This window comes from Gorilla gorilla, chromosome 14, assembly GCF_029281585.2.
Source record: "Gorilla gorilla gorilla isolate KB3781 chromosome 14, NHGRI_mGorGor1-v2.1_pri, whole genome shotgun sequence".
Classification (NCBI taxonomy): domain Eukaryota; kingdom Metazoa; phylum Chordata; class Mammalia; order Primates; family Hominidae; genus Gorilla; species Gorilla gorilla.
In genome coordinates, this window is record NC_073238.2 from 44,115,184 (window position 1) to 44,141,425 (window position 26,242).

General features: G+C 36.2%; 1 protein-coding gene across 2 annotated transcripts in view; it reads right to left on the reverse strand.

Annotated features, from left to right (window-relative positions):
- UBL3 (ubiquitin like 3) overlaps positions 1–26,242 on the reverse strand; it is an 86,078-nt gene that overhangs the window by 17,588 nt on the left and 42,248 nt on the right. The window contains exon 1 of one of the 2 annotated variants that reach the window (XM_019039869.4): positions 14,813–14,919. The exons of the other annotated variant lie outside the window; for it this stretch is intronic. Coding sequence (XP_018895414.1) covers positions 14,813–14,815 — 3 coding nt within the window. The 5' untranslated portion in view covers positions 14,816–14,919. Of the gene's footprint in view, positions 1–14,812; positions 14,920–26,242 lie in introns of those variants that run through there. 2 annotated transcript variants of the gene reach the window in all.

Sequence of the window (26,242 nt, forward strand, 5' to 3'; positions counted from 1 at the left end):
TGGGTGACAGAATGAGACCCCATCTCTAAAAAAAAAAATAAAATAAACATAAATCAACAAAGCCTACTTTTTATAGAAAACATTAAGCACAGAAATATAGAAATACAACATTTAAAAATAAAGTTATAAGATATTCATGGATCCTTTGAAGACTATTCGTTGAACCTAAGACTTTCTGTTCTAGATGTCTTTGTTCTAGATGTTCTAGATAATGTTCAATTATCTTTGAACATTCCCAATCTCTTTTTTTCCGCTCACAAGCTTAAAAGCTTGTGAGAGGAAAACCAAACCAAACCAAAACAAGACAAAACAAGACACACATACTGTACTACATAAATTTAACTGGGTTCCTGCCACGAAATTCTCAGCATTTTCTAATTTAAAACTAACACACATCACAGTTGCCAATAAACTGATATTATACTTTCATATTTCAAAAATCAATGGTCCAAAGAGTTCATATTTATCTAGATGTTCAGAATGTTGGAAACTCATAGCCTCTAAATATGTTTGAACCAAACTTAAAAAATATTATTTTAATGTTTATAGGTGGCTATGAATCTTCGGTTTGACACAGACCCTATTACTCCCTCCTTACTCCCCCTGGCCTGCTTCAGACACTCAGGAAACCTCCTAGTTCCAGAAAACATTTGAGTTTGTTAACTCACAGTAGAGTTTGAAAGTAGTTTGGAAGTATAAAATGACAACAAAAAGCAGGGTAAGATTTTAAAATCTTCTACTCAGAGGAAACCTAATCACCCTTCTGGGTGGGGAAGGGGGAGAAAATGACAACTGCAACAGTAACTGTGTAAATACATAAGTCTAAAAATTTATCAAGTCTTATAGCAAAACTGCTTCAGGAAAGAAGCTTATGTCCAAAATTGAAAAGAGCAACAATAAACCCACAGCACTGCACTGCTGAGTAAAGTAACTCTTGCCTGAAACATCCAGTGCCTGAATCAGTGTTTGGCACATAGTAGTAGGTGCTCAGTCAGTAACTGTTGACTAATATTTCTGTTTTTTCAGTTTTAAGATGCAATTGAAAGTGCAGACTAGAAAGGTCAGAGCTGATTCAAACCTAGGCTTCAGCATTCTGGCATTGTATTGAATGAGTGGCATAGTATGTAGAACAGGAATGGATAATAATTGTTTCTTGGTAGTGCTGTGGTCATGCAGATAGTTCAAATGCGTGAACACCTCAATCTTTAATTTGTTTTGGGCTCTGGATCTTTACTGTCAGCAACATGCCAGAGTTAACATAAATGTTATCATTTAGTCAGGTATTTTGAAAAGTAAAATTAATTCTAAGTTATCGTATTAACGTATACATTTGGGCCTACTTTTCAAACGGACTAGGTTAATAGATATAGACAATTAGCAGATTGGTCTTAATTGGGCCTATGCTTATATCTATGAGATAAGCTTGCTACTAGACTAGAGCCATGAATCTGCCTCAGTATGCTTGTCAAGTATACCTTAGGACTGTAAGAAAGATGGAGAAAAACACTGGATTCCCATAATTTCCTTTAGAAGAAATCTTGAAAGCAATCACGCAGATAACTGGATACCAGGCTGGTTATTAGTTAATTGTTCCTATGCTATAATAAGAATCTTCCAGGGCTTATTCAGATAAATAATGTTAATTGTAGCTCCTCTCAGTAAATGTATGACAATTTCTATAAATGTGAGCTTGTTTCCTTTAAAATATTAAGTACTTATTACTTAAATATTTATTAGTGAAAGACCTTTTTACTTCTTTGAAGCCAAGCTAAGTCTAAGTATAAAATACATTTAAAAACCTCTGCTTGTAGGGTAATGGGATCCTTGACACATCAATAATGGGTTAAAAATAAGACTTATTTACAGCTTAAAATGTAATATACTTTGTGTACATACCTGTCTAAAAGAAAACTGGTAATAAGGACTCTGACTTGGTATGAGAGCTATTACGTAGTAAAGTTCCTAAGAGATGGCATTTAGATCATTCAAATGAATTATATATTTTTTATATTTACTTTTGAGACAAAACAAATCAAACAAGACTATTAGTGAGGCAGAACTACCATGACGATTTCCTGTAAGGCCAATGGATACAACAAGAACTCTTCAATGCACGTAATTTCAATTTAGAACCATTTTTAGTCAAATTGCCATTTCTATTTGTTAGATAGTATCAATTTGGGGAAATTACATATAGAACTTAGTTTATAAAATAATATGTTTTTAGTTGGTCAGGATGGAAAAAAATGACGGGAAAGAAAGAGGGAGGATGGAAGATGGAACTGACTAGAATGGTCTTTGGATATAAAATATAATTACAGAGATGGACCATGCCCTTTAAAAAGGCTGTTTTCTACCAAAAGACAAATACGTTGATCAGAAAAAGAATTCCCACTTCTCCTCTGAGAATCTCTTAAGAATATAATGAGTATTGGGATACTCTACTTCACATGCCAGTCTTCCTTAGGGAAAACCATCAACAGAAGCACCCTTTGCCTTTCTACTGCTCATTCCTGCCTTCTTTGCTAAATGGCAACAAGCAGCAGGTAGCCAGCGGGAAAGGTATTAGACCCTTTTTGCAAATCTTTGGAAAAAAAAAAAACAACTCCCAACTTATATCAAGGGAATTATGCTTAAAAGGTAACATACTATATGATCCCACTTATACAATCTTCTTGAAATGACAAAATTATAGAGATGGAGAATGGCCAGCTGGAAGGGGAGACAGGAAGGGTTACTTTGCCTATAAAAGGGTAGCACAAAGAATCCTTGTGATGGAACTGTCCTGTATCTTGGCTGTAGTAGTTGGTACAGGAATCTATCTGTGATAAAACTGCATAGAACTAAACACATACACGCATGCACACACACACACACAAATAAATGCATATAAAACTGGACAAATATTAATAAAGTCTGTGAATTTTATCATTACCAATTTCTTTTGAGACGGAGTCTCACTCTGTCACCCAGGCTGGAGTGCAGTGGCGGGATCTCGGCTCGCCGCAACCTCCGGCTCCCGGGTTCAGGCAATTCTTCTGCCTCAGCTTCCTGAGTAGCTGGGACTACAGGTGCACGCCACCATGCCCGGCTAATTTTTGTATTTTTAGTAGAGATGGGGTTTCACCATATTGACCAGGCTGGTCTTGAACTCCTGACCTCAGATGATCCACCTGCCTCAGCATCCCAAAGTGCTAGAATTACAGGCGTGAGCCTCCATGCCTGGCCTATCATTATCAATTTCTTGTTGTGATACTGCACTGTGATTATGTAAGATGTTACCATTAGGGAAAACTGGGTGAACAGTGTTTGGGATTTCTCTGTATTATTTCTGAAAACTGCATGGTTAATTTATAATTGTCTTAAAAAGATTTTTTTTAAGTGCTCAACTTTTTATAATTTGGTGTTTATGTCGGTCTCTGGTTATTTTTCTTATTTACATTTGAAAATGAATAGTTTTTACATCATATTAAAACAGCTACTTGATCTAGAAGAAAGATATAAACCTATCAGTGACTTATTTTAATATGTAAATTTTAAAATAAACATTTTCTAGAGTTATGAATTTATAAAGGGCATATTTTGAATTTTTGCTAACTGTACTGTAAAAGAAACAAAGAATGAGGAAGCGATATATTCATTTTCCTATGTAAGACTGATTTAAAATAAAAATTATTCAAACAATTGCAGCGCTAAAATATGGTAATTACGTATTTCATAAACTTTCTTTTATTCATTTATTCAAACATTTTCTAAAACAGACACTGCTTGGTACCTGGATTGCAAAAGGTTAATATGAAACTCCTTGAGGATCTCATAACCTTGAAGCTATGAGAGACATACAAACAGATAACTACAGGAGGGAGGGATAGTTAGGATATGTAATTGTAAGTGCTTGATAAATATTTGCTGGACGAATTTTAAAAATAATAAAAAGGAAGCAGCAGTGGGTCTGAGATTCCTGAGTAGGGTGTGGAACAGTGAGTTATAAAAAGTAAAAATAATAGCTTGCCATTTATTGAGTGGTGTAGTATATTTCAGGTACTGCACTTGGTTATTCTACCTAGCCCATCTCTGAAAAAGGTATTACTCGCCCATTCTAGAGTTGTGGGACAGAGTTTAGAGACTCTAGTAAGCAGATAAGCTGTGATTTGAGCCCAGGTGCATCTGAGCCCACAGCACCTAGCTACCATATCACTCTACTAAAGACGAACTGACTCAGCAACTCTGTACCATGGTCCCTATATGGACCTGGCTATTCTCCAGCATCATCTCCACCACTCTTCCCCTCACTAGGCTCCAACCACAGGGGTCTTTCAGTCAAAACTGTTAATTTCTTACTTGCCCCAAGGCCTTTACACAGGTTTTTCCTTCTGCCTAGAATGCTTTGCACTCCTCACCCTCTACCCCAATTCACACATTCTAGCTTATAGATGTCTGAGAGGGAATGGCATTAATAAATCCTTTGGCCATCTAATCATCCTGGATGAAATAATGACCCATTTTTTGAAAAAAAGAGTAGAAAAAGAATTTCAAAATAGAACTGGAAAAGTCAAGAAAGGATTTCTCTCCCCCACTGAAATGGGGCAGCAATCATATTTGCGAAGAAGTAATTTAAGCCATCTGTGAAAACAGATTTTAACCTATAATACATCTGAATTCCTAACTATGAATTTACTTGTATTCAGTAGACTAAGGCATGAAGTTGTAAACTAGGGTACATTTAGATATGCTAAATGGATGGAAGAAGCTACGGGATCTTTTTCTATATTCTGTTTAGCATTTAGTATGATGTAGATTCTAATATTTATTAAATGTTAATATCAAATCCTTATAGGTAGAACACTCAGTGAGATTCCTGTTTTTACTTGTGGAAACATTTACCTACCCTATGAGGTAGATAAGAGAGGTCAGAGAGTCCTCTAGCTTAAGTTCCCAAATAAAACTTTTACAACATATCATTTACTTGGAATGTGAATTTGCAGAATATTTTAACTCATTTTAAAATGCAGGTGGAAAACTACATTCCAAAGCAACATTTAATAATTTTTGAATTATAGAAACCATTCAACTACTTACTAGCTAAAATATTTTTGGGGGAACACTCAACATGAACAAAAAGCTGTTGGGCTATAGAGATGAATGAACAGGAATAGTTAATTAGCCTCCTTGCTTTCTATGTAAACTGTTTTTTTTTTCTTCGTCAGTGAAGAAACAAAGAAAACTTTGGGTTCTTATAAATACATTTCAGAATCAAAATATAAAACTCACAATTCATAAAGCATTTAGTGCCCAGCACATAAGTCCCTAATAGTTAGATATTATCACAAATTATCATCATTATATCCATCATCAGTTTAGTAAATCACGTAACGCTAACTATATAATGCTCTTTCCTTTAGTACTTTAAAATGTACATTTACTTTCAGTTTGGGAAACTTTGATAAAATTAAAATTCCATGAGAAGACTGACAGTATGTTTTATTGAGAATTCTTGCAAATTATTGTTAAAATTACTTTTTTTGCAAGTTCAAAATCCTGTAAGCTTACAGAACATATTGATTCTGAAATTAAATTACGGTATCACTTTAAAACCTGACTGTAGGATATCCCTTGCATCTAGGATACAAGGTAACAGCTTTAACCGGATTTCAATGTGCAATGGTACCCCTTTAGTTTTCTATACATACTATTAACTTAAATAACAAATTTGAATGAATTCAAAAGTACTTTCTCTAGGGCACTGGATTGATTTCTAGAGAAATCTTTGTTTTAGGGAGTATCTTTAGGTCACATGGCTCATTAAATTAAGAACAGCAGTTTAGTACAATTGTTTCTGTCACCCAAATGCTGAAGATATTAAACTAAGAAAGGAGAAAGGGAAATGGTAAAGGCAAAGCACTAGAGAGGACAGCAGGGAGGGTTAGAGTAGTATATATTCATGATAGAGTTTCATATACTTCAGGAAGATGACAATTCTATTTCCTCTGTCCACCTCCCATTAGTGAGGGCATGATGGTGGAAGTTTTTTGGATAAGACAGCCTGAAATTAACCAGTATTTATTGAAGATCAACTAGACACCCGTTTTCTTTTGAATAGTTCTAGCGCAAGGCACATTTCCAGAACCTACTATATAGTACTTTCTCTTCTCTCTAACCATCTAGTTACTCCAATAAATCCAGGTATGATACAGGATAAATCTTTTATGTCTACACTTATTTGTCTTAGCCTTACCATTATTTGAGCCTTCCACAATATCCCCTTTGAGATGTCTGCTCCTTTGTTGTGTCAATTCCCAGATTCCCTCTCTCCTACTTATTCTATGCTATTATCAAATTCTCAGTACTACTTTAAATTCTATGCCTTTCACAATATTCCTCAATCATTCAACACAGAACAATTTTTAAAACTAGGAGTCTCAGAATTCATCCAGTTCATAGATAACGAAAAGACAAGGACAGAGATGCCCTGAGAGGCTGGCTAGAACCTGGGTTTTCCTCCTCCTAGGTCAGGGCTTGTTCCAGCATACTTCGATGCCACCCCAAAACACCCTCTCAAGACTCCTCCTATTTCTTTCTAAATATTTGATTTCTATCTTATTCGAATAACCTCTCTAGAAAAGCTTGTTTTCTCTTAAGATTTACAAAACTTTTGAGACAAAATACTCCTTAATTAAGCTGCTATATACTAACTGAAAACTAATCCTGCATTTCTCTGACCCATGGAACTTCTAGGGAATATAAGTAGATGCTAAGAAAAAAAGAATTCTTAATTACTGTGAAATAAGTTTGGAAATGGGTTAAAAAATTCAAATAATGCAGTTGCCAGGGAATGGAGGTAGGGCTTAATGGGAAAGTGTGTGTGTGTGTGTGTGTGTGTGTGTGTGTGCGTGTGTGCGTGTGTGCATGTGTGTGTGTGTTTGAGACGGAGTTTTGCTCTTGTTGCCCAGGCTGGAGTGTAACGGCGCAATCTCAGCTCACCGCAACCTCCACCTCCTGGGCTCAAGAGATTTTCCTGCCTCAGCCTCTCAAGTGGCTGGGATTACAGGCATGCACCACCACACCCAGCTAATTTTGTATTTTTAGTAGAGATGGGATTTCACCATGTTGGTCAGGCTAGTTTTGAACTTTTGACCTCAGGTGATCCACCAGCCTCGTCCTCCCAAAGTGTTGGGATTACAGGTGTGAGCCACCACGCCCGGCGGGAATTATTGTTTAATGGGCATAGAGTTTCAGTTTTGCAAAATGAAAAGAGTTCTGGAGACAGATTGTGGTGATGGTAGCAAAACATCACAAATGTAAAATACCACTGAATTGCACACTTTAAAATGGTTAAGATGGTACACTTTATGTTATATGTATTTTATCACAATTTAAAAATATAAAAGAAAATTTCAATTCAAGTAAGTTTCTTCACTGCAAAATTCAGAATCTTTCATATGCCAAAATCTCTAAGAGGGAGGAGAGCTATACCTGTATTATTAGTGTGTTCAAGATTGTTCTACTTTCAGCTGATTCTTCAAAAGACTGAACACACAAATGTGTGTTAAAAAGGCACTAGGCTAGATGCACCAGAAAATACAGAGATGATCAAACACAGTTGCTAGCTCTACAGTACTCTGGGTTTGCTGTAAGGCGTTCAGCCACCTCAGCAGGCAATGGGGCTAACACAACCAGGTCACTGAAATTCAAGTTTATTTGTTTTTTTTCAAATATGTTGGGCATAATGTATTGATGTAGAAACAAAATTTTACTTGTAATGGAAAGTCAGTCAGAAGTCCTATGACATAGCATTGTTACCTTTAAAAATGTTAAAACAGCTGTAATTAAAATAATCTACTTATTGTTCGGGGGAATGTAAGAATGATTCCCCCTTTTATAGCATAACTATCAATTAAATATTTGTATCACTGTTGCATGAAAGAGCAGAATATACCCAGAGATGGTCTTTAATATTAGAATAAAATTCACGTAAGATGGACACTGTAAAAACACAGAATTTTAAAAGGTGCATCTTTCCCCATACTTTTAAGAAAACATGGGGAAATGGTTTAATGCTTGATGCCATGGCTAGAAAATAAGATCATTTTAATGTATGACTTCACCCTATGAAAAGGAAACTAATGGTCCTCAGAGGTATTGTTCTAGATGACTGTTAAAGTTCCTCACTAATATCTGAAAATCATTAAGTAAAAAGAGAACGTTATTTAGGAACATAATAATATACATAGGACACATAAACATTCAATAATGACCAATTCATTCTTATCAGTCACACTTTAAACTTGAATAGAGGTAAAATTACACAAATCCAATGCTCTAATTTCTTCAACACTAACTTTTTATCTTTCATTCCTTTTAAACCTGTGTCTATTGAAGCCATGCTACTGAACTGTGCTCCTAAAGGTTACTTATGACCATCTAATAAAAACATCAAAAACCTTCTTCTCATTTCTCATCTTCCTTAGTCTCTGCAACATTCCACACAATTTAACTCCTTACTTCTTAAACGTCTTTCCTCATTAGGTTCCTATAATTCCCAAAGTTATGTTTTCTGGAACACCAACCCCCAAGAGGTATTCTGGGGAGAAAGGGGTTCTGACGTCAGATAAATCTACAAAACACTACTTTATATGTTTCCTTCTTGGAGATGTGTCATGTATGTTAACATATTAAAAAGGCACAGAATTCTTGCAGTGAATGAGTATTTAACTACAGAACCAATTTTCTTTCCCACATTACCTGTTACCCACCCCACAGAACTAGTGTTTGGTTAAACATCCTTCGGGAAGACTATTCCTGCTTGTTTAATCCTTTGATCCTCTCTTTCAGTTGGTTTTTCTTCCTTTTATAATCCAAATATGGGTTTTTCCAAGGTTCCCTCATCAGTCTCTCTCCCAGTCCCTGCTCCATCCTTGAGAGATCTCATTCACTCCCAAGGCTTCCACTGCCACCCATTTGGAATATTCCCAAACTAATTATCCATGAAACGCCATTTTCATTTCTCCATCTGCTAGCTGTCCATTTCTGATCGGGTAGATAGCTTACTGTCCCCTCAAATTTGATATGTTTAAAACTGAACTTATTTCTTAACAACAGATATCTTTCCTGACTTGTTTATTTCTGCTGAATTCTCCTGGTCTCTCAGTCCTTTAGGCTTGAAAGCTCAGTCATCATTTACTCCTGCCCTTTTTTGTCACTTGCCCTTACCCAATTACTAATTCTTTCAAATTCTCTCTGTCAGCTTCTCAGCCCAATCCAACCTATACTCTCAAAAACATTCTTAAAGTTTAAAATTCTGTCAGGGTGTTCTAGACAGCTAACATTTACTAATCACTTACAAGTGCTGCACAGTACTTTCTATGAGGTACACAGCTGAACATCATAGGACCCTACAAGACAGGTACTGTCATCTCCGTTTTATAGATGGTAAACTGGGACACTAAGGTTAAGTAACTCTTAAGATCAAATATTCACAATCCAAACTCTTCAGTCCAACTACTGCTAATTCCCTATCCAAATTTCTATTTCAGCCAAAGCAATATATTCATTATAAATCCTATCCTGGCAAGAATCACCAGAATGACTTTCTGATTGTTCTTGTTCGGTTCTGAGGTCACCTTTGAAGCCTAAGTGACCACTCAAACCTACACTACTCCTTCCTTCCTCAGAGTTTCCATCCAATCACTGGCATATCCGATCACTGTCACCATAGGGTCCATGCTTGCCTAGGACAATTCTGATTCATGTTTGCTGTCTCACTATTACTATGCCCCCTTTCACTCTCAAAAGTACCTCAATTTAGACAATAAATTATAAGGTCATCCTACATATATCACATCTGTTATTGTAGCAAGAAACCATTTATGTCCATATCCTACCAACTCCCGCAATTAAATCATGGTCCTTGAAGGTAGAAAATCAATCTGAAAACCTAAACTGGTCTTATTTCTCTTACACCAGGCACATTTATTATACGTATGTGGCTACAGAACAATTGTGGAGATGAGGTTCCATTGGTTGTGTTTTGTTTCTCGATTAAATCCTGCTTTTAAATCAAAAAAGGAAAAATAATTCAAGTTAATTCATATAGTCAACCTCAGTCACAGTGCTTGAAAAAAGTAGGTATTTAATACTTTGAAAGGATGAATGAATAATGTACTAGAGTATGTGTGCCAAACTATAGCCAACATTACTAAAATATTTCAAAGATATACACGTAACTGGACACTTCGTGTATAACCACCAAGTGGATCTACCAATAATTACCAAGAAAAAATGTTTTCTAATATTTTTTACTGTTATACACAGTTGAGTGATAACAGACTATTTCCCACAACTATTTTGGAATACAAGCTCTGGAACAGACCACAGTGATAATAAAAACCAACTGCTCTAAAGAGGGAAAAATATAAAAATAAATAAATAAATAAATCATCCTATTCTTTACAGTATGTTGTCAGTTAACTTATTATTCAAAAGTGATAGCAAGCTCTCCTGTTTAAAAGAATACAGTCTGTCTGTCTATGAAGAAAACGATTGTTTCACACTGCCTCTGCTTTGCAGTCCTATTCAGCTCACACAGACAATTTGCATCAACCTGTGACTAGTGACACTGTCACTTAGTGGTGCCCCAGAGAGCCAGGATCTCACGTGCTCTTAATATTGAAGTTCTTATTTATACATGGATGTCTCTGGAATACTCATGAATTCTTACTTGAATACAATGGTGTTTTATTAATAGTTATTAATTAAATTTTAAAATGCTAATACATAATTTATCAATTTACTTAGAATTGGTATGACAAATTATTCAGCAGGGCAGCTTTGCATAACAAGCAGGAAAAACGACAAGCAAAAGTGACAAATACATCCCTGTCACTACATAATATAAAATACAGCACAAAATTCTGCATCTGTGCATACTTTCTAAGCTAAGAATGCTAATTAACATAATCATTAAGTGCTATTTATTAGAGGTAAAGGCATCACACTATGTTTTTTTTAAAAAGCAGAATGCTCATAAACTCATTGTTAGAGAATATAAATCTAGCAGCATCAAAACACTTCGTATTACAATACAGAAAGCAAAACAAATGGCAGCAGATGGCTTCAAAGAGGGGAAATAAAGAAGAGAACTATAGAATAGTAAAGTGCAAATTAAAATTGAAAGGAAAAATTTTAAAAAGAAACAGCTAAGGAGAACAGATAAACTCCTGCGGAAAAGTCAACGACTAACAGACAGCAGAAATAATATTCATAAATAGGAATGATTGGTATATGCAGATTAGACAATTATCCAAAGCCATGGACATGAAAAGAGCAGAATGCATCATTGTTAGAGACACAATTCAAGAACTAAGGGATCCCCGGCACTGAGCTAGAAAATATCACATATTTTTTTGCAAATTTAGAAACAGGCTCAGAGTTTTTAAAGAATTATCTAAGGTTATAAAAGACAAGATAGAATTCCAAATAAATTGGTATAGGTATGGCAACCCTTTGACGTGAACTATTTACTTAGCAATGTTCTATTTATTTATTTTAGTTTTCTTATTACTTTAATATTCTAAATTTCCTCCTCTTTATAAATTACTCAAATGTTCTATTTTTAATCAATGATATGGCCTATACTCACTTCTATTATCTACAATTATCTACATCTACAATCCTCAAGAATATGTGAGGGATGCCAGAAGTTGCTACCATATATCAATGATAACTCAGAGTAACTAACACCATAAAACGGATACAAAGTCTGGAAAAGATTTAAATTAGTCTCTGGACCTCTCATTACAAGAACTAATGTGTGTTACTACCACTTTCATTTCTTCTATTGGCTTTTTTTTTCCTTTTTTTTTTTTTTTTTTTGAGACAGAATCTTGCTTTGTCGCCCAGGCTAGAATGCAGTGGCACAATCTTGGCTCACTGCAACCTCCACCCCCAACGTTCAAGAGATTTTCCTGCCTCAGCCTCCCAAGTAGCTGGGATTACAGGTGTGTGACACCACGCCCAGTTAATTTTTTAGGTTTTTAGTAGAGATAAGGTTTCGCCATGTTGGCCAGGCTGGTCTTAAACTCCTGGCCTCAAGAGATCCACCCGCCTCACCCTCCCGAAGTGCTGGGATTACAAGTGTGAGCCACTGCACCTGGCCTATTAGATATTATCTTATTTTCAGAATAGTCAAGATGTTAATGTTTCAACACTTACCAATACTGAAGGTATTATCCTTACTTTATCTTAAAAGTTTTAGAAAGCATGACTATGCCATAAAAGCTGCTTTCTTAGGGAATAAAATTACTTTTTTTCTCAGTTTTCTTCAATAGCAATTCAACATTAATAAGAGGGAATCTTTACTAACACTACACACACACACACACACACACACACGCACCCCTACCTATATGCATGTTGACCTTTTCTGACCTACTTTAGTTATGTTTGTTAGGTGAAAACTAAGTACCCAGGTATAGGTTAACTGAATTTAGAGAATAATAATGATCCTAGAAGTTAGAAGAAGATATAAAGAACATGGCTGGTAGCAGATATGATTTTAAATTGTATTTTAATCACAACCATTTTTATAGAGCTACGCAGTCACCAGGTTTTATTAATTTTTCTTCTGCAGTGTTTATCCTTTATTTTTCCTCCATTCACCTGTCAGCATCCTAGTTTAGACTCTTATCACTAGGTAAGTAATCTACTAATGGGTCTTCCTGGGCACTGGGTGCCCTTTCTCTGATGTATCTTGCTCTAGTTAATCCTGTGTATTAATTTATCCATGCAAAATATATTTATCAGGCACTTATCATATCAATGCTTAAATATTCAAGACCTGCAAAAGCAACAGAAATTAGCAGGTACACTTCAATATGTGCTTCTGAGATCATGAAATTGGCTATGCATTTGAGTACATTTTTCTTGCAGCAGGTACAGGGAAGAATTAAATGCATGCATCAAGACTATAAAATAACAAAGGCAGAATTCTACTCAAAGAGACTTACAATTATTACAAATTGTAGCCAAAACATTCTTATCTTGACACTCTTAAATGATAAGACAGCAAACATTCATTTCAAATTCAAGTACTCAGGCTATTCGCTCATGAATGGAGTTAGTGATTTTGATCACATATATTCATACATAAACTTGTATGTGCATAAGACCTAATGCCTTCAAGGGATAACTCTACTACTGGCTTTAATCTAGCAAATACTAAATAATCTGGAGCCTAACCAATGCTGATTTATAAACTTTTATGTCCTAAAGGCTTAACTTGTAAATCCATTGTTTGTAACCTGGATTATATTTTCCAAAGGGGAAAAAATGAGCTATATATGGCAGCAAATATCCTAGGGAACTCCTAAGAATTTAACCTAATAATATAAAAAATATATACTTAATATGCAGTACATACTAGTAACATTAATAACTGCTAATAAATATAACTCTTACTAGATCCTCTAGTCAGGATTTAGTAAGTAACATTATTAATAATATTAGTAACATTAGTGACTAACATTAGTTATATTATTAATTAGTAACAATTAGTAACATTATTAATAGGTAATAACACTATTAATAACTGCTAATCCATATACCTCTTGCCAGATCCTCTTTTAGGTGTTTATATATTGACTTATTTAATTCTCACTGCAACCCTAAGGAGAGGTGGCAGCTTGTGCCTGTAATCGCAGCTACTAGGGAGGCTGAGGCAGGAGGATCACTTGAGGCCAGGAGTTCAAGACCAGCCTGGACAACATAGCAAGGCCTCATCTCAGAAAAAAAAAAAAAAAAAAAGAGAGAGAGCCATGTGTGGTGGTATGCACCTGCAGTCCCAGTTACTTGGAAGGCTGAGGTAACAGGATCACTGGAGCCCAGAAGTTTGAGGCTACAATGAGCTATGACTGTGTCACTGCACTACAGCCTGGGTGGCAGAGGAAGACTTTGATCTCTCTTTTTTTTTTTTTAAATAAGGAGAAGAATTTTAAGTTTTTCTTTTTAATGGCATTTTAAAATACTTAGTTCTATTGTTCGGTTCTTATAATTAGAAAGCCTGAAAAGAGAACAGAAGATAAAACTTGAAAGATCTACTGCAAAGGAAGAAGCATGTTAGAGCTGGCCTAATATAAATAATTAGACGATAAAAATTAAGTCATTTGCTAAAAGGCTGAAGATGTGAGCCGCTTTTGGAGCCCTTGGAAGTGGTTTTTGTGCCAGGAGTAGTTTTTGTGCACAGAAAATAAAATCTAGAAGTTTAATTTTATTTTTTAATTAATATTTGATTTATGAAAATTACAAAAAAAAATTCAAAAAATTAGTCCCAGTTTTTAAAGTTACCTTTAAGTTTTTACTTAACTTACAAATCTGTCAAAATGTATCACTTACCACTGGCTTTCAATTATTTAGATTTTAAACTGCAATTATAAATTGAACAGATTCAATTTCTTCTTTAGATATTTCCACTAACTGCTGGTGAATCTTCCCAATTACCTATAATTCTTATAAATCTAATAAACTAAACTTATAAAAATGGTCAATCTTAAATTCTCATAAATGTTATGGTACTACAAATAAACTTATAAGCATTTCTCCTAAAAATCACAAGCAAAATCATTACTCAATTACATATTTTAAATTGGAAGTGACACTGCCCAATAAGCACATGAAAAGATGCTCAGCATGATTTAGTCATTAGGAAAATAAAAATCAAAACCACAGTGAAATACTATCTCCAACCCACTAAGATGGCTATAATCAAAAACGCTGACAATCTTTTAGGTGATAAAATGATTTCATCTTGGATCTCTACCATGACTTGGTCTCCATTCTGATCACAACAGTTAAGGTCATTCTTCTAGAAGGTTTGAGGATTCTTTCAGCATTTCACTAGGTACTGTTTAAACTCAGCTGCTATTCCTCAAGGGCTTCGTATTCTAGATTTAGAAAAATAACAGGAAGATTTTAGGAAAAAAACTTAAAGGCAGGAAGCATGGGTCATATAAAGAGAACATAGTCTAAATGCCTCTTTAACCACTGACTTTTCAATTATACTGCCATGGAATAAGCAGTTAACGTATTTATAAATTAATTATTTATAAATTAGTAGAAGTTATTTATTGAAAACATTATCAAACAGGCTCTAAAGAAAAAAATTCTTAATGTATTTTTCTTATTCTTCATATTTTAGTATCAGTTTTCTGTTGGCTGCTTGGTCTTTGTCTCCCCATTGAAACTGTACATTTCTTCAGGTCAGAAAAGGAAAAAGAGAAAGAAAATTACATGCTAGGTACTTTGCTTCCTTGTGAAAGAGATATGATGTTCATGGTCAAAGAAGCAGGCTTAGTTAGTGGCTAAAATGTGATTTGAAGGGTACAGACAGAATCTTAGAATTATAGGAATTTAATGTCTCTATAGAATATTTTCACCAAGATGTGGTTCTCTGGTGAATCCCCCTAATCCTCTTTAAGGTCTCGAAATACAGTTATTTACACCGGCCAAGATAGTGCTGGAGAAAGAACCCTTCAAATTCCGCACTGACATTCCCCAATACATTTTTTTTGCCATTACATTTTTACCAATTCATTTTCAAATCTCTAATTTGACATTACATACATTACCTACATGCATTTGGGAGGCACATTACGTAAGGGTTGATTTACCTTATATGACTACTGCAAAGATCAAATAAAATAAATATGATCATGTAAGTTCTAAGTCTTAAAACTGTTGTTAGTCTTATGCTTAAATGTAAGGGTTAGTAAGATTCAATTAAGGAAAATGGCTGTCCCTGGTTTGTCCTTTTCCTAACATTGCTCAGTTATTAATACTTCCTTCCTTCTATTAATACATGAAATCTGCCAAACATTTAGGTCTGTAAATCCATGAGGATTACTTAAATATCATGTCAACTAGACTATAAACTGTTCAAGGGGAGGAATCATGAATCATGATGCCCTCTATTCCTCTGTCTTTGCTTCCTTCTACTTTTTCTTTTCCACCATTACCCAGTTTTTCACAATGTAGTTTTTTTTTTTTTGATGGCATATTAAATATTTTTTTTTTTTTTTGGAGACTGAGTCTTGCTCTGTTGTGCCCAGGCTAGAGTGCAGCGACACGATCTTGGCTCGCTGCAACCTCTGCCTCTTGAGTTCAAGTGATTCTCCTGCCTCAGCCTCCGGAGTAGCTAGATTACAGGCACCCATCACCATGCTCGGCTAATTTTTTGTATTTTTAGTAGAGACGGGGTTTCACCATGTTGGTCAGGCTGGTCTCAAACTCCTGACCTCAGGTGATCCAACCACCTCGGCCTCCCAAAGTGTTGGGATTACAGGCATGAGCCACCGCGCCCGACCCTAAACATCTTTAATGAAGGCATGGTACAAGTACTAAATCAGCTGATTGTCCTCCCTAAAGTATGTCAATAAAATCCTCAGGGAGCCATTAGAAAGAAAGAGAAAAATACCATAATTACCATGATCACAGACAAGATCTCTAATAAGCCATAGCTACTACTGTAGATGCAGCTCTAAAAAAGAAGAGGCCACAGTCCATAAGCTTACTAACAGTCCTTATTCTAAAGACTGAGTCCTCTAAATATGTGCAATCATTCTACAAATTTTTCACAGCATTTAAGCCTTATTATTTTGATAATACAAGTATGAATAGAGTAGTCTGAATCAAGTGTAATTAGAAAATATGTGGAAAACAAAAACTTCTAAGTAGTCATACTTGCAACAGCACAGCTATTTCACAAAGGATATGTGAATTCTTCTTAAATGAGCAAAATTAAGAGAAACCCAAAAAAACTATAGATACGTTTAAGTACTCATCAAACTTTATAATTTTAGTAATTTTTCACATGCTTGATATTATTGGTAGTGATAACAATGAGAACAGTATGTGTTGCCTGCTTACCACGGTCTCAGAAATTGTGCTAACGATATTTATATAAGGTAGATATTATTCTCTTTATTTTCCAGATAAGGAAACTGAGGCTTGAATGAGGTTAAATATCTTGCCAAAGGTAAGTGGCAAACTGAATACAGCTCTGTTTCTGAACCAAGATCTTAGGCTAAGATAGGGTTTCTCAACCTCAGCACAACTGATATTTTAGACCAGATAAATACTTCATTTGGGTAGTGGGGGGGAGCTGTTTTGTGCATTGTAGGAGGTATAATATCATCTCTTGCTTCTATCCACTAGATATCAGTGGCATTCCACCCTTGCCGCCTTCCCCTTCCCCCTGCCCCCGGCAAAGTTGTGGCAATAAAAAAATGTATGCAGACATTGCCGAATGTCTCCTAGGGGGCAAAATTGCCTTGGTTGAGAATCATGGCTAAGTAATGTATTACTTAATTCATACATTTACCGTGATAAACCATCAAGAGCACATTCTTGGAGAAATCTAGAGCAATACAACAACTTCGCACATTTTAAACTACTCAGCAAATAGGATATTTAAAATCATTTGAAAATAAGACTAACTGAAGATGTTATATGGTTAAGTAAAAATGTCTAAAAGGTACCTAAATGCAATAAATTACATGATCACATATTATTTTCTTTGCTCCCATACACTAAGACTATAATATTATGAGTCTGTAACAAAAATAGAACTTTTTACATGCATATGAGTGGTTCTTCAAAGCGGTACCTTTGGACTGGATGTGCACAATTGCTGCCATTGAAGGGAAAAAAAGAGTCAAATCCTGTATTTTGGAAGTATTTTGAAACCTAGTGTAGGAGTATTTCCCTCTGTTGTTCTCCATCACCTCACTTCTACATGGCATTTATTTACAAAACTTGCCTTATTATTTTACAAATCACATTTGGCTTTTTCTTTTAAGCCTAGAATAATACCATGCAGTTTATCACCATTTTATTTTAGACTTTGTTTTGAATAATTTTTGCTTATTTTCAAAATAAGTCCAAGTATCAAAGGACAAAATTTGTCACATTGTGGGTATTGAAAAAAAAAAGCCAAAAAAGTCAAAGTATTTTATGCAATGGCAGAACCAATGGACTGAGAATAAAATTTTCTAGGATGACTAGGGCAGGGAATAGGGGGATGACTATACTAACATCCAAAGGTTTCAAAAGTTTATTTTAAAATCCAATTGCTGAACAGTAATTCCTTTTCGAGCTTATATTCATGATTATTTAAGTTTTACTTCCGCAAACACCCTGCAGTCAATTCAAATCAATAAATCACTGAATTTCACATTTAATTTTTAAGATATATTTTGAAATGCTAGTGTTGACATCTTGCTCTGCTGAAAATATGACGAGACAGCAACAAAGTAACAAGACTGATGGATTTAAATTTCAGCCTCTTATTTCTCCTCCTAACCCTGACTGAATGAGTTAGTAAGTTCTGATGGCCAATGAGTAGGCAGATTTGAGGAGAGAGAGGAGCAGTTGAACAGTGTAAGCCTGTTTGAAAAGTCATTTGGCAATTAATATCATAAGCTGTAAAAAATATTCCCTCTTTTTAACTGAGATTCCATTCCTAGAAATTGATTCAATGTAAATAATTCAAAAAAGGCAGAAGAAAAAAAGCTATGACATATAAAAATGTTGTCTTCTAAAATCCTAACAATGATAAAGTGTGAATGTTTTAATACAACTAAAAAAACAGAAGATAACAGAAAAAATATGGCAGACTAACTTGAAAGAATATTATGCAGCCATAAAAATTTATAAAATATGGATGCAATAAGTCAAGTCAACCTTTCGGCAGGATAGTTACCTGCCGGTCTGCTAAATCGTTGGAGCAACATTGCCCTAAGTAACAAACACTCAGGCTGGTAGCAGCTCTGAACCTCCCTGGGATGGATCTCCCAGAGGGAGCAGAGAGCCATTTTTGCTGCTCAGCAGACCTCTTTCCTGTTGCCCTCAGGCTTAGAAGGCAGCTTAGTGGCTGGGGACTGACAGGGACCCCGCCACAGGGCAGCAGCCTTATGGAAAAAGGGCCAGACTGTTTTCCATATGGATTTTCACCTCCGGGTAGGGACAGGGTGCCTCTCAACCTGGACCCCCAGCACATCCACCCTGCCCCTACCCAAACACCAGTGGGTGGCAGCTCTGCATTTCTCTGAGAAAATCCCAGAGACAACCCACAGCCCCTCTGCCATTGCAGATGCAGTGGTACTGCCCTTGCTACCCTCAAGCTGAGGAAGGAACAGAGGGCCTGATGGCAACTCTGGCATGCCACAGCCACCCTATGGAGAGGAGCCCAGTCTCTTTTCTCTGTGAGACCCCACTCCCCACTCTTCAACAGGCACACCCGCTCTCAGAACCACGGAATAGCCATCCTACCCCCAGCTAAGCATTCCCACTGCTAGTAACTCTGTGTTTCCCTGGGGAGGGGCTCCCAGAGGCAACCAATAGCAGCGGTTCTGCCCCTGTTGCTCTTGGACTGGAGAAGAAATGAAGAGCCTGAGAGCTTTATTCACACTTAAAGCATGACAGTCATTGTACAGAGGAGCTCAGCTTCTTCTCATTATGAGCCCTCAACTCCCGCATTTTTCAGCAAGCAGAGCCCCAAGCTTGGGCCAGCAGTGCAGTGTCCCCAATCCTTGGCTGAACATTCCCACTAGCGACGGCTCTGCATTTCTCTGATTTCGCTCCCAGAGACAACTGAAAGCCCCTCTACCACTTCAGTTGTACTGCCCTTGTTGCCCTCGGACCGGGGAAGGAGTGAAGACCCTGAGTGCTTTAACTATACCTTTAGCAAGTCATAGCCGCCCTAAGAAGAGGCCAGACTGTCTCCCCACAAAGTCCTCTTTCCCCATTGCTCAACGTCACCAGGCAGGGTTCCCTGGCTTGAGCCCACTATGCAGCCACCCCACCCCAGGCCGAACATGCTGATTGATAGAGGGTCTGCATTTCTCTGGGGTGGAGCCCCAAGAGGCAAGTGAAAGGCCCTCTGCCACAGCCACTGCCAAGGTCCCTTCCCCTGTTGCCTCCAAACTGGGAAGGGAACATGAAGCCTGAGCTCATCCAAGGGCAGCAGTATGCAGCCTGGGAGTACGAAAGCCAGATTTGCAGCCACCACTTAAGTGGGAGAGGAGCCCACACTTTCAGAGCAGGGAGAGGAAGCACAGCTGCAATGGTGAGGAAACACAGAGGGGCCACGCAGTGGAGCAAGAGCCTACCTACTAGCCATTATGCTTAAGCACCATCTACTGGATCACAGCTTAAACTTCAACACCAAAAATACTTTGCTAATACACCCTGCTGTGAAACCAAGGACAAGAACTCAGTGACAAATAAAGACCCTGCACAAATAAAAGGACAAGGCACAAAGCTTTGGCCTTCTGAAACCATCCAGAAAAGAAGTTAACTGACTGTACTCGAGTTACACCACAGTTAAAGAACATCAGCCCACACAGAGAAGAAAGAACCAGTGCATGAACTTTGGCAACCCAAAATGCCAGCCTGTCTTCTTTCTTCCAAATGACCACGCTAGTTCCCAGCAGGGGTCCTCCAACCAGGGTGAAATCACAGAAATATAATTCAGAATAGAGATACAAATGAAGATCATCAAGGTTCAGGAGAAAGATGAAACCTAATCTAAGGAGTACAATAAAATGATGCAGGAGCTGATAGATGAAGTGGTCATTATAAGAAATGACCAAACTGATCTGATAGAGGTGAAAAACACACTAAAATAATTTCATAATGCAACTGCAAGTATTAATGGCAGAATAAGCCAAGTTGAGGCAAGACTCTCAAAGCCTGAGGACTGGTTTGCTGAACTCAGTCAGACAAAAACAACAAAAAAGAGAATAAAAAAGAATGAACGAAACTCCTGAGAAATACAGGGTTATGAAATAAAGAGACTAAATCTATGACTAACTGGCATTCCTGAAAGGGGAAGAAAGTAAGCAACTTGGGAAACATATTTCAGGATATTGTCCATGAAAATTTCCCCAACTTCACTAAAGAGGCCAACATTCAAATTCAGGAAATGCAGAGAATCCCTGAAAGATACTACATAAGAATACCATCCCCAAGACACACAGTCATCAGATTCTCCAAGGTCAAAATGGAATAAAAAATGTTAAAAGCAGCTAGAGAGAAGAGGCAGGTCACTTATACAAATCATTCACTTATACAAATATATTCAGCATTCTATAAGAAAAGAATTTCCAACCAAGAATTTCATATCCAGCCAAACTAAGTTTAATAAGCAAAGGAGAAATAAATAAGATCCTTTTTAGATAGGCAAATGCTAAGTGAATTTGTCACCACCAGAGCTAACTTACCAGAGGTCCTTAAAGGAGTGCTAAATATGGAAAGGAAAGAAGACCATTACTAGCCACTACAGAAACACACAGAAGTACATACTACAAAAACAAAAGTACACAGACCACTGACACTATAAAAGAATGATGCAAACAAGTCTACATGATAACCAGCTAACAATACAATGACAGGATCAAATCCACACATATCAGTATTAACCTTGACTGTAAATGGGTTAAATGCCCCAATTAAAAGGCATAGAGTGGCAGGCTGGATAAAGAAGCAAGACCCATTGGTACGCTGTCTCTAAGAGACTCATCTTACACGCAATGACACCCAGAGGCTCAAAGTAAGGGATGGAGAAAAATCTACCAAGCAAATGGAAAACATAAAAAAAAAGGGAGAAGGGGTTTCAATCCTAATTTCAGACAAAACAGACTGTAAACCCACAAAGATCAAAAAAGACAAAGATGGACGTTATATAACAGTAAAGGGATCAATTCAACAAGATCTAACTATCCTAAACGTATCTGCACCCAACACAGGAGCACTCAGACTGATAAAACAAGTTCTTAAAGACCTACAAAGAGACTTAGATCTCCACACAATAATAGTTTGAGGCTTCAACATCCCACTGACTATATTAAGCAGATAATCAAGGCAGAAAATTAGCAAAGATTTTCAAGACCTGAACTTGATACTTGACCAAAAAAGACCTAACAGACATCTACAGAACCCTTCACCAAAAAACATACATTCTTCAGAATGTATATTCTTCAGAATATACATTCTTCTCATCTGCACATGGCACATACTTTAAAATAGAACACACAATCAGCCATAAAACAATCCTCAGCTAAATAAAAAAAAAAAACCTGAAATTATACTGCCATACTCTTGGACCACAGCTCATTAAAAACAGAACTTAATACTAAGAAAATCACTCAAAACCATACAATTACAGGTAAATTGAACAACCTACTCCTGAATGACCTTTGGGTAAACAATAAAATTAAGGCAGACATCAAGAAATGCTTTGAAACTAATGAGAACAAAGATACAACATACCAAAATCTCTGGGACACAGCTAAAGATGTAAGTTTATAAAGAGAGAAGTTTATACCACTAAATAACCATATCAAAAAGTCTGAAAGATCTCAAATTAACAACCTAACATTACACCTAGAAGAATTAGAGAAATAAGAGCAAATTAAGCCCAAAACTAGCTGAAGACAAGAAATAGCCAAAATTAGAGCTGAAATGAAGGAAACTGATGTGAAAAACCATACAAAAGATCAACAAATCCAGGAGTTGGTTATTTGAAGATTAAATTAGACCACTAGCTAGAAAAAAGGGAGAAGATCCAAATAAGAAATGACAAAGGGAGCATCACCACTGACCCCACAGTAATACAAAAAAAATCCTGGGAGACTACTATTAATACTTCTATGCACACAGTCTAAAAAAAACCTAGAACAAATGGATAAACTCCTGGAAACAGAACCTCCAAAGATCGAACCAGGAAGGAACTGAATAACACAACAGATGTTATTTCCAGGTGATAGCATAATGAGTTATTTCAGATTTCTACTTTATCCTTTTCACATTTTTCCAAATTTCCACAATGAACATGATTTATAGCTATAAACAACAGAGATTACAGAGACAGCTTATAATGCATTCGATCATTCCTACCTTCTAATGATCTGAACATACACAACACATGTGCATGTGGCCTGAAATACACATGCACATATATATACAACTTGGTTACATATAATTCTGTATCTCAGGTAACAGTACTAACTTGAAAGAGCCAGATTATTAAATATCAAAATAGCCATCTGATTCAGAAATTTGGGACCATTTAATTAAGCAAAGCCAATGATTTAAATAAAAAACAACTCTCTAAAGAGACTACTCAATAATTAAGAGGTATTTAAAATATTTGAAATACTAAGATTTATGTAAAACTTACACCTATATCAAACTAAGAATGTCTGCCATTTTATCACAATGGATGGATTAAATGGTCTACAGCAGCTTTCCACAGTAATTCTCTCTTGGGAATTCTGTCTGGAAAACAAACTCAATTTTACAATCTAAATTCTTAAAGTTCCTAGATTTCAGCAGTCCTTGAGGGCAAGGTAGATTCAAAATCACCTAGGGAGCTTTTTCAAATTATATTTCTTGGCCCGGGCCCCCTCTTCCAAGGGTCTGATATGTCTGTCCTCTGGGATGAAAGCATGGGCATCTCCACTTAGAAAACGACTCTTACACCCCCAATACTGCCTTCTCTTTGAGAAACATGATTATATATGCTATCTATCTTTTTAATAAAAAATAGTCTCCTTTAACTTGGGGGGGAATCACTCCCTAGTACAACTGGTTTGGCTTAATTATAACTTGCCCTCCCATATTTTTAATTGAATGAATGGTTGAAACATCACAACATTCAAGAAGCTGAGATGATAGAACATAATTTCACCTATTCATTATATACAATTTCCATGCAATTATCCAACATTAAGTTATATACAGGCTAGACTTTAAAATAAATTCTTAAAAATTCTACCATTTTCTAAAACTACTAAGGATTTCCAGAAAACTATGGCATTACAAATGCCATTCTAAAATAAAGTGGTATGCATCCAAAGTAGTACCTTGTGGCTGGACATGGTGGCTCATGCCTGTAATCCCAGCACTTTGGAGGCCAAGGCGGGCAGATCACCTGAAGTCAGGAGTTTGAGACCAGCCTGGCCAACACAGTAAAACTCCATTTCTAATTAAAATACAAAAAATTAGCTGGGCATGGTGGCGTGTGCCTGTAGTCCCAGCTACTTGGGAGGCTGAGGCAGGAGAATAGCTTGAGCCCAGGAGGCAGAGGTTGCAGTGAGCCAAGATTGCACCACTGCACTCCAGCCTGGGTGACAGATCAACACGCTGTCTCAAAACCAAAAAACAAAACCAAAAAACCCCACAAAGTAGTATCTTGTATTTCTATATTAGTAAAATTACACACTAGCAACCAATTAGATAAAACTGTGCTATAAAGAAAAAACCTTTATTACTCAGCAAGTGAGTAGTTAGCTCTTCTTGTATGGTTATTGATTGACTTACTTTTACATTAGTCTACTTTAGCAAGAAAAATATCCAGAAAATATCTAATGCCGGTCTGGAAAACAAAGTTTATCACTCTTGCCAATCATTAATTTAGAGGAGCTGCTGAAAATATGCTCCCCTAAGAAGGATCTTAAACCATCTGTAGGTTTAGTGGAAAATGAGTTGTTATTAATCATCCATGTCTGTCATAAGTAAAGGGTAGGGCTGGGGGGCAGGGAGTATGGTGGGTGCAGTGCTGAGGTGCAAGAGTGCCATATATTTACTGACCCCGGTCTAACACCTTCTTAAATTAGACCAAGATCTTTGCTTCATTATAAATGCTGAGGTGTTCTTTGGCTTAAATTCAGAAATATTAAAAAGCATTTTCCTCACTCCAAAACTGGCTTCACGTGATCACTGCCTGAAGGGATATTATATTGGCCATGGCTTTGTCATCTCTCCTGACCCAGTGATACACGTGCAAACTCATAATTCACTTTATTGTCTTTTGTGATCTGTAATGCTTTCTCCAGTAGCTTTTGTGTCTATGGTGCAATTTTTAAGTTTTATAATAACCTCTATCTTGTTCTTTCCTACTGTGAGATTGTATTTCCAAACTAATATTTAATATATACCATATTTTATCAGTTCAATTATAATTATCAGTTATTCTAATATGTAGTATACTTCAGAATGATGAAATCACAAAGAAAGAGTAATGATACCAAAAAGGAATTGGTAAGAATATGAATTTGGGCATTTGAATCTGAAAGTTTACCGTATTTTCTTTCCTTTTCCACAGAGACCCAACTATTGTTAAAGAGAACCTAGGTACCACAAACTGTATAAAGTTAATATTTGTATAATTCATTTTCTATAATGTCAAGCCCAGTTCTTGCTACTTCTTGTATGGGAAACGAAGGTTAAACTGTAAGTCAGGAACCTTGGACTCTCCTAGTCCTGGCTTTTAAACTAGCTGACTATATAATCTTGGGTAAGTCACTTTACTGCTCAAGGCTCAATTCCCTAGCCCACAAACTGGGGAGCTGCATAAGAATCTAGACTGCCAGTCCAGCTGCCTTACTGCTCCTGAGTTCTGTGATTTAAGTACCTCAGACTTCAATTATCATTGTCTTTTATCTCTTTGTTTTCTGCTCTCCACCAAATTATTGACTTCAACCACAATTCTACAACCAGTTTTTCCTATTAATTCTATGAATTTTTAGAGCTCCTTTTTATTCAGTAGTTATTATTACCCAAGTAACTGTTTACATTGCTGTTCAATGAAGTATGACTTAATCTAATAACTGTAAGTATAGTATCTAGTGTAGTCTTAATAGCATCACTGTTCAGATCAAATATAGCCCTCAAGGAAGCAATCAGCTGTGATTGCTGTTCTGAAAAAATAAAAAAAGGAATTCTGAAAAAGAGAAGGAAAAAGTTGATTCAAGACTTATCTCTAACAGTTAACTGCAAGATTGGCAAGACAGAAACCAAAATATTTACAAAGGCTATCTTTGGGAGGTAACAATATGGATGACTTTTTGCCACTTTTTAATATTTCCTTCATTTTTCAAATTTTAAAAGAATTGTCTATTGCTACTTAATAGTTAAACGTATTATAATAGTCTATTTTATAAATTCTTTGTAGTGGGTAAAAACCACAATGATTAACAAACATGCATTAAAACAGCTTTCATAGTGCTTCTAAGAGAAATCAGGTATATATGAGGAAATTCTCAAAGCCTCTGTTTGCTAAAGGGAAAAATGAACAAAAAGAAGCTGCTTAAGCAGCTTTCATTACAATCTATTCTAGACCATTAAAAATCACCTTCCATTTTCCTTCCAACTCTTAAGATGGGAAAAATTAAATATTTAATGTATAGCT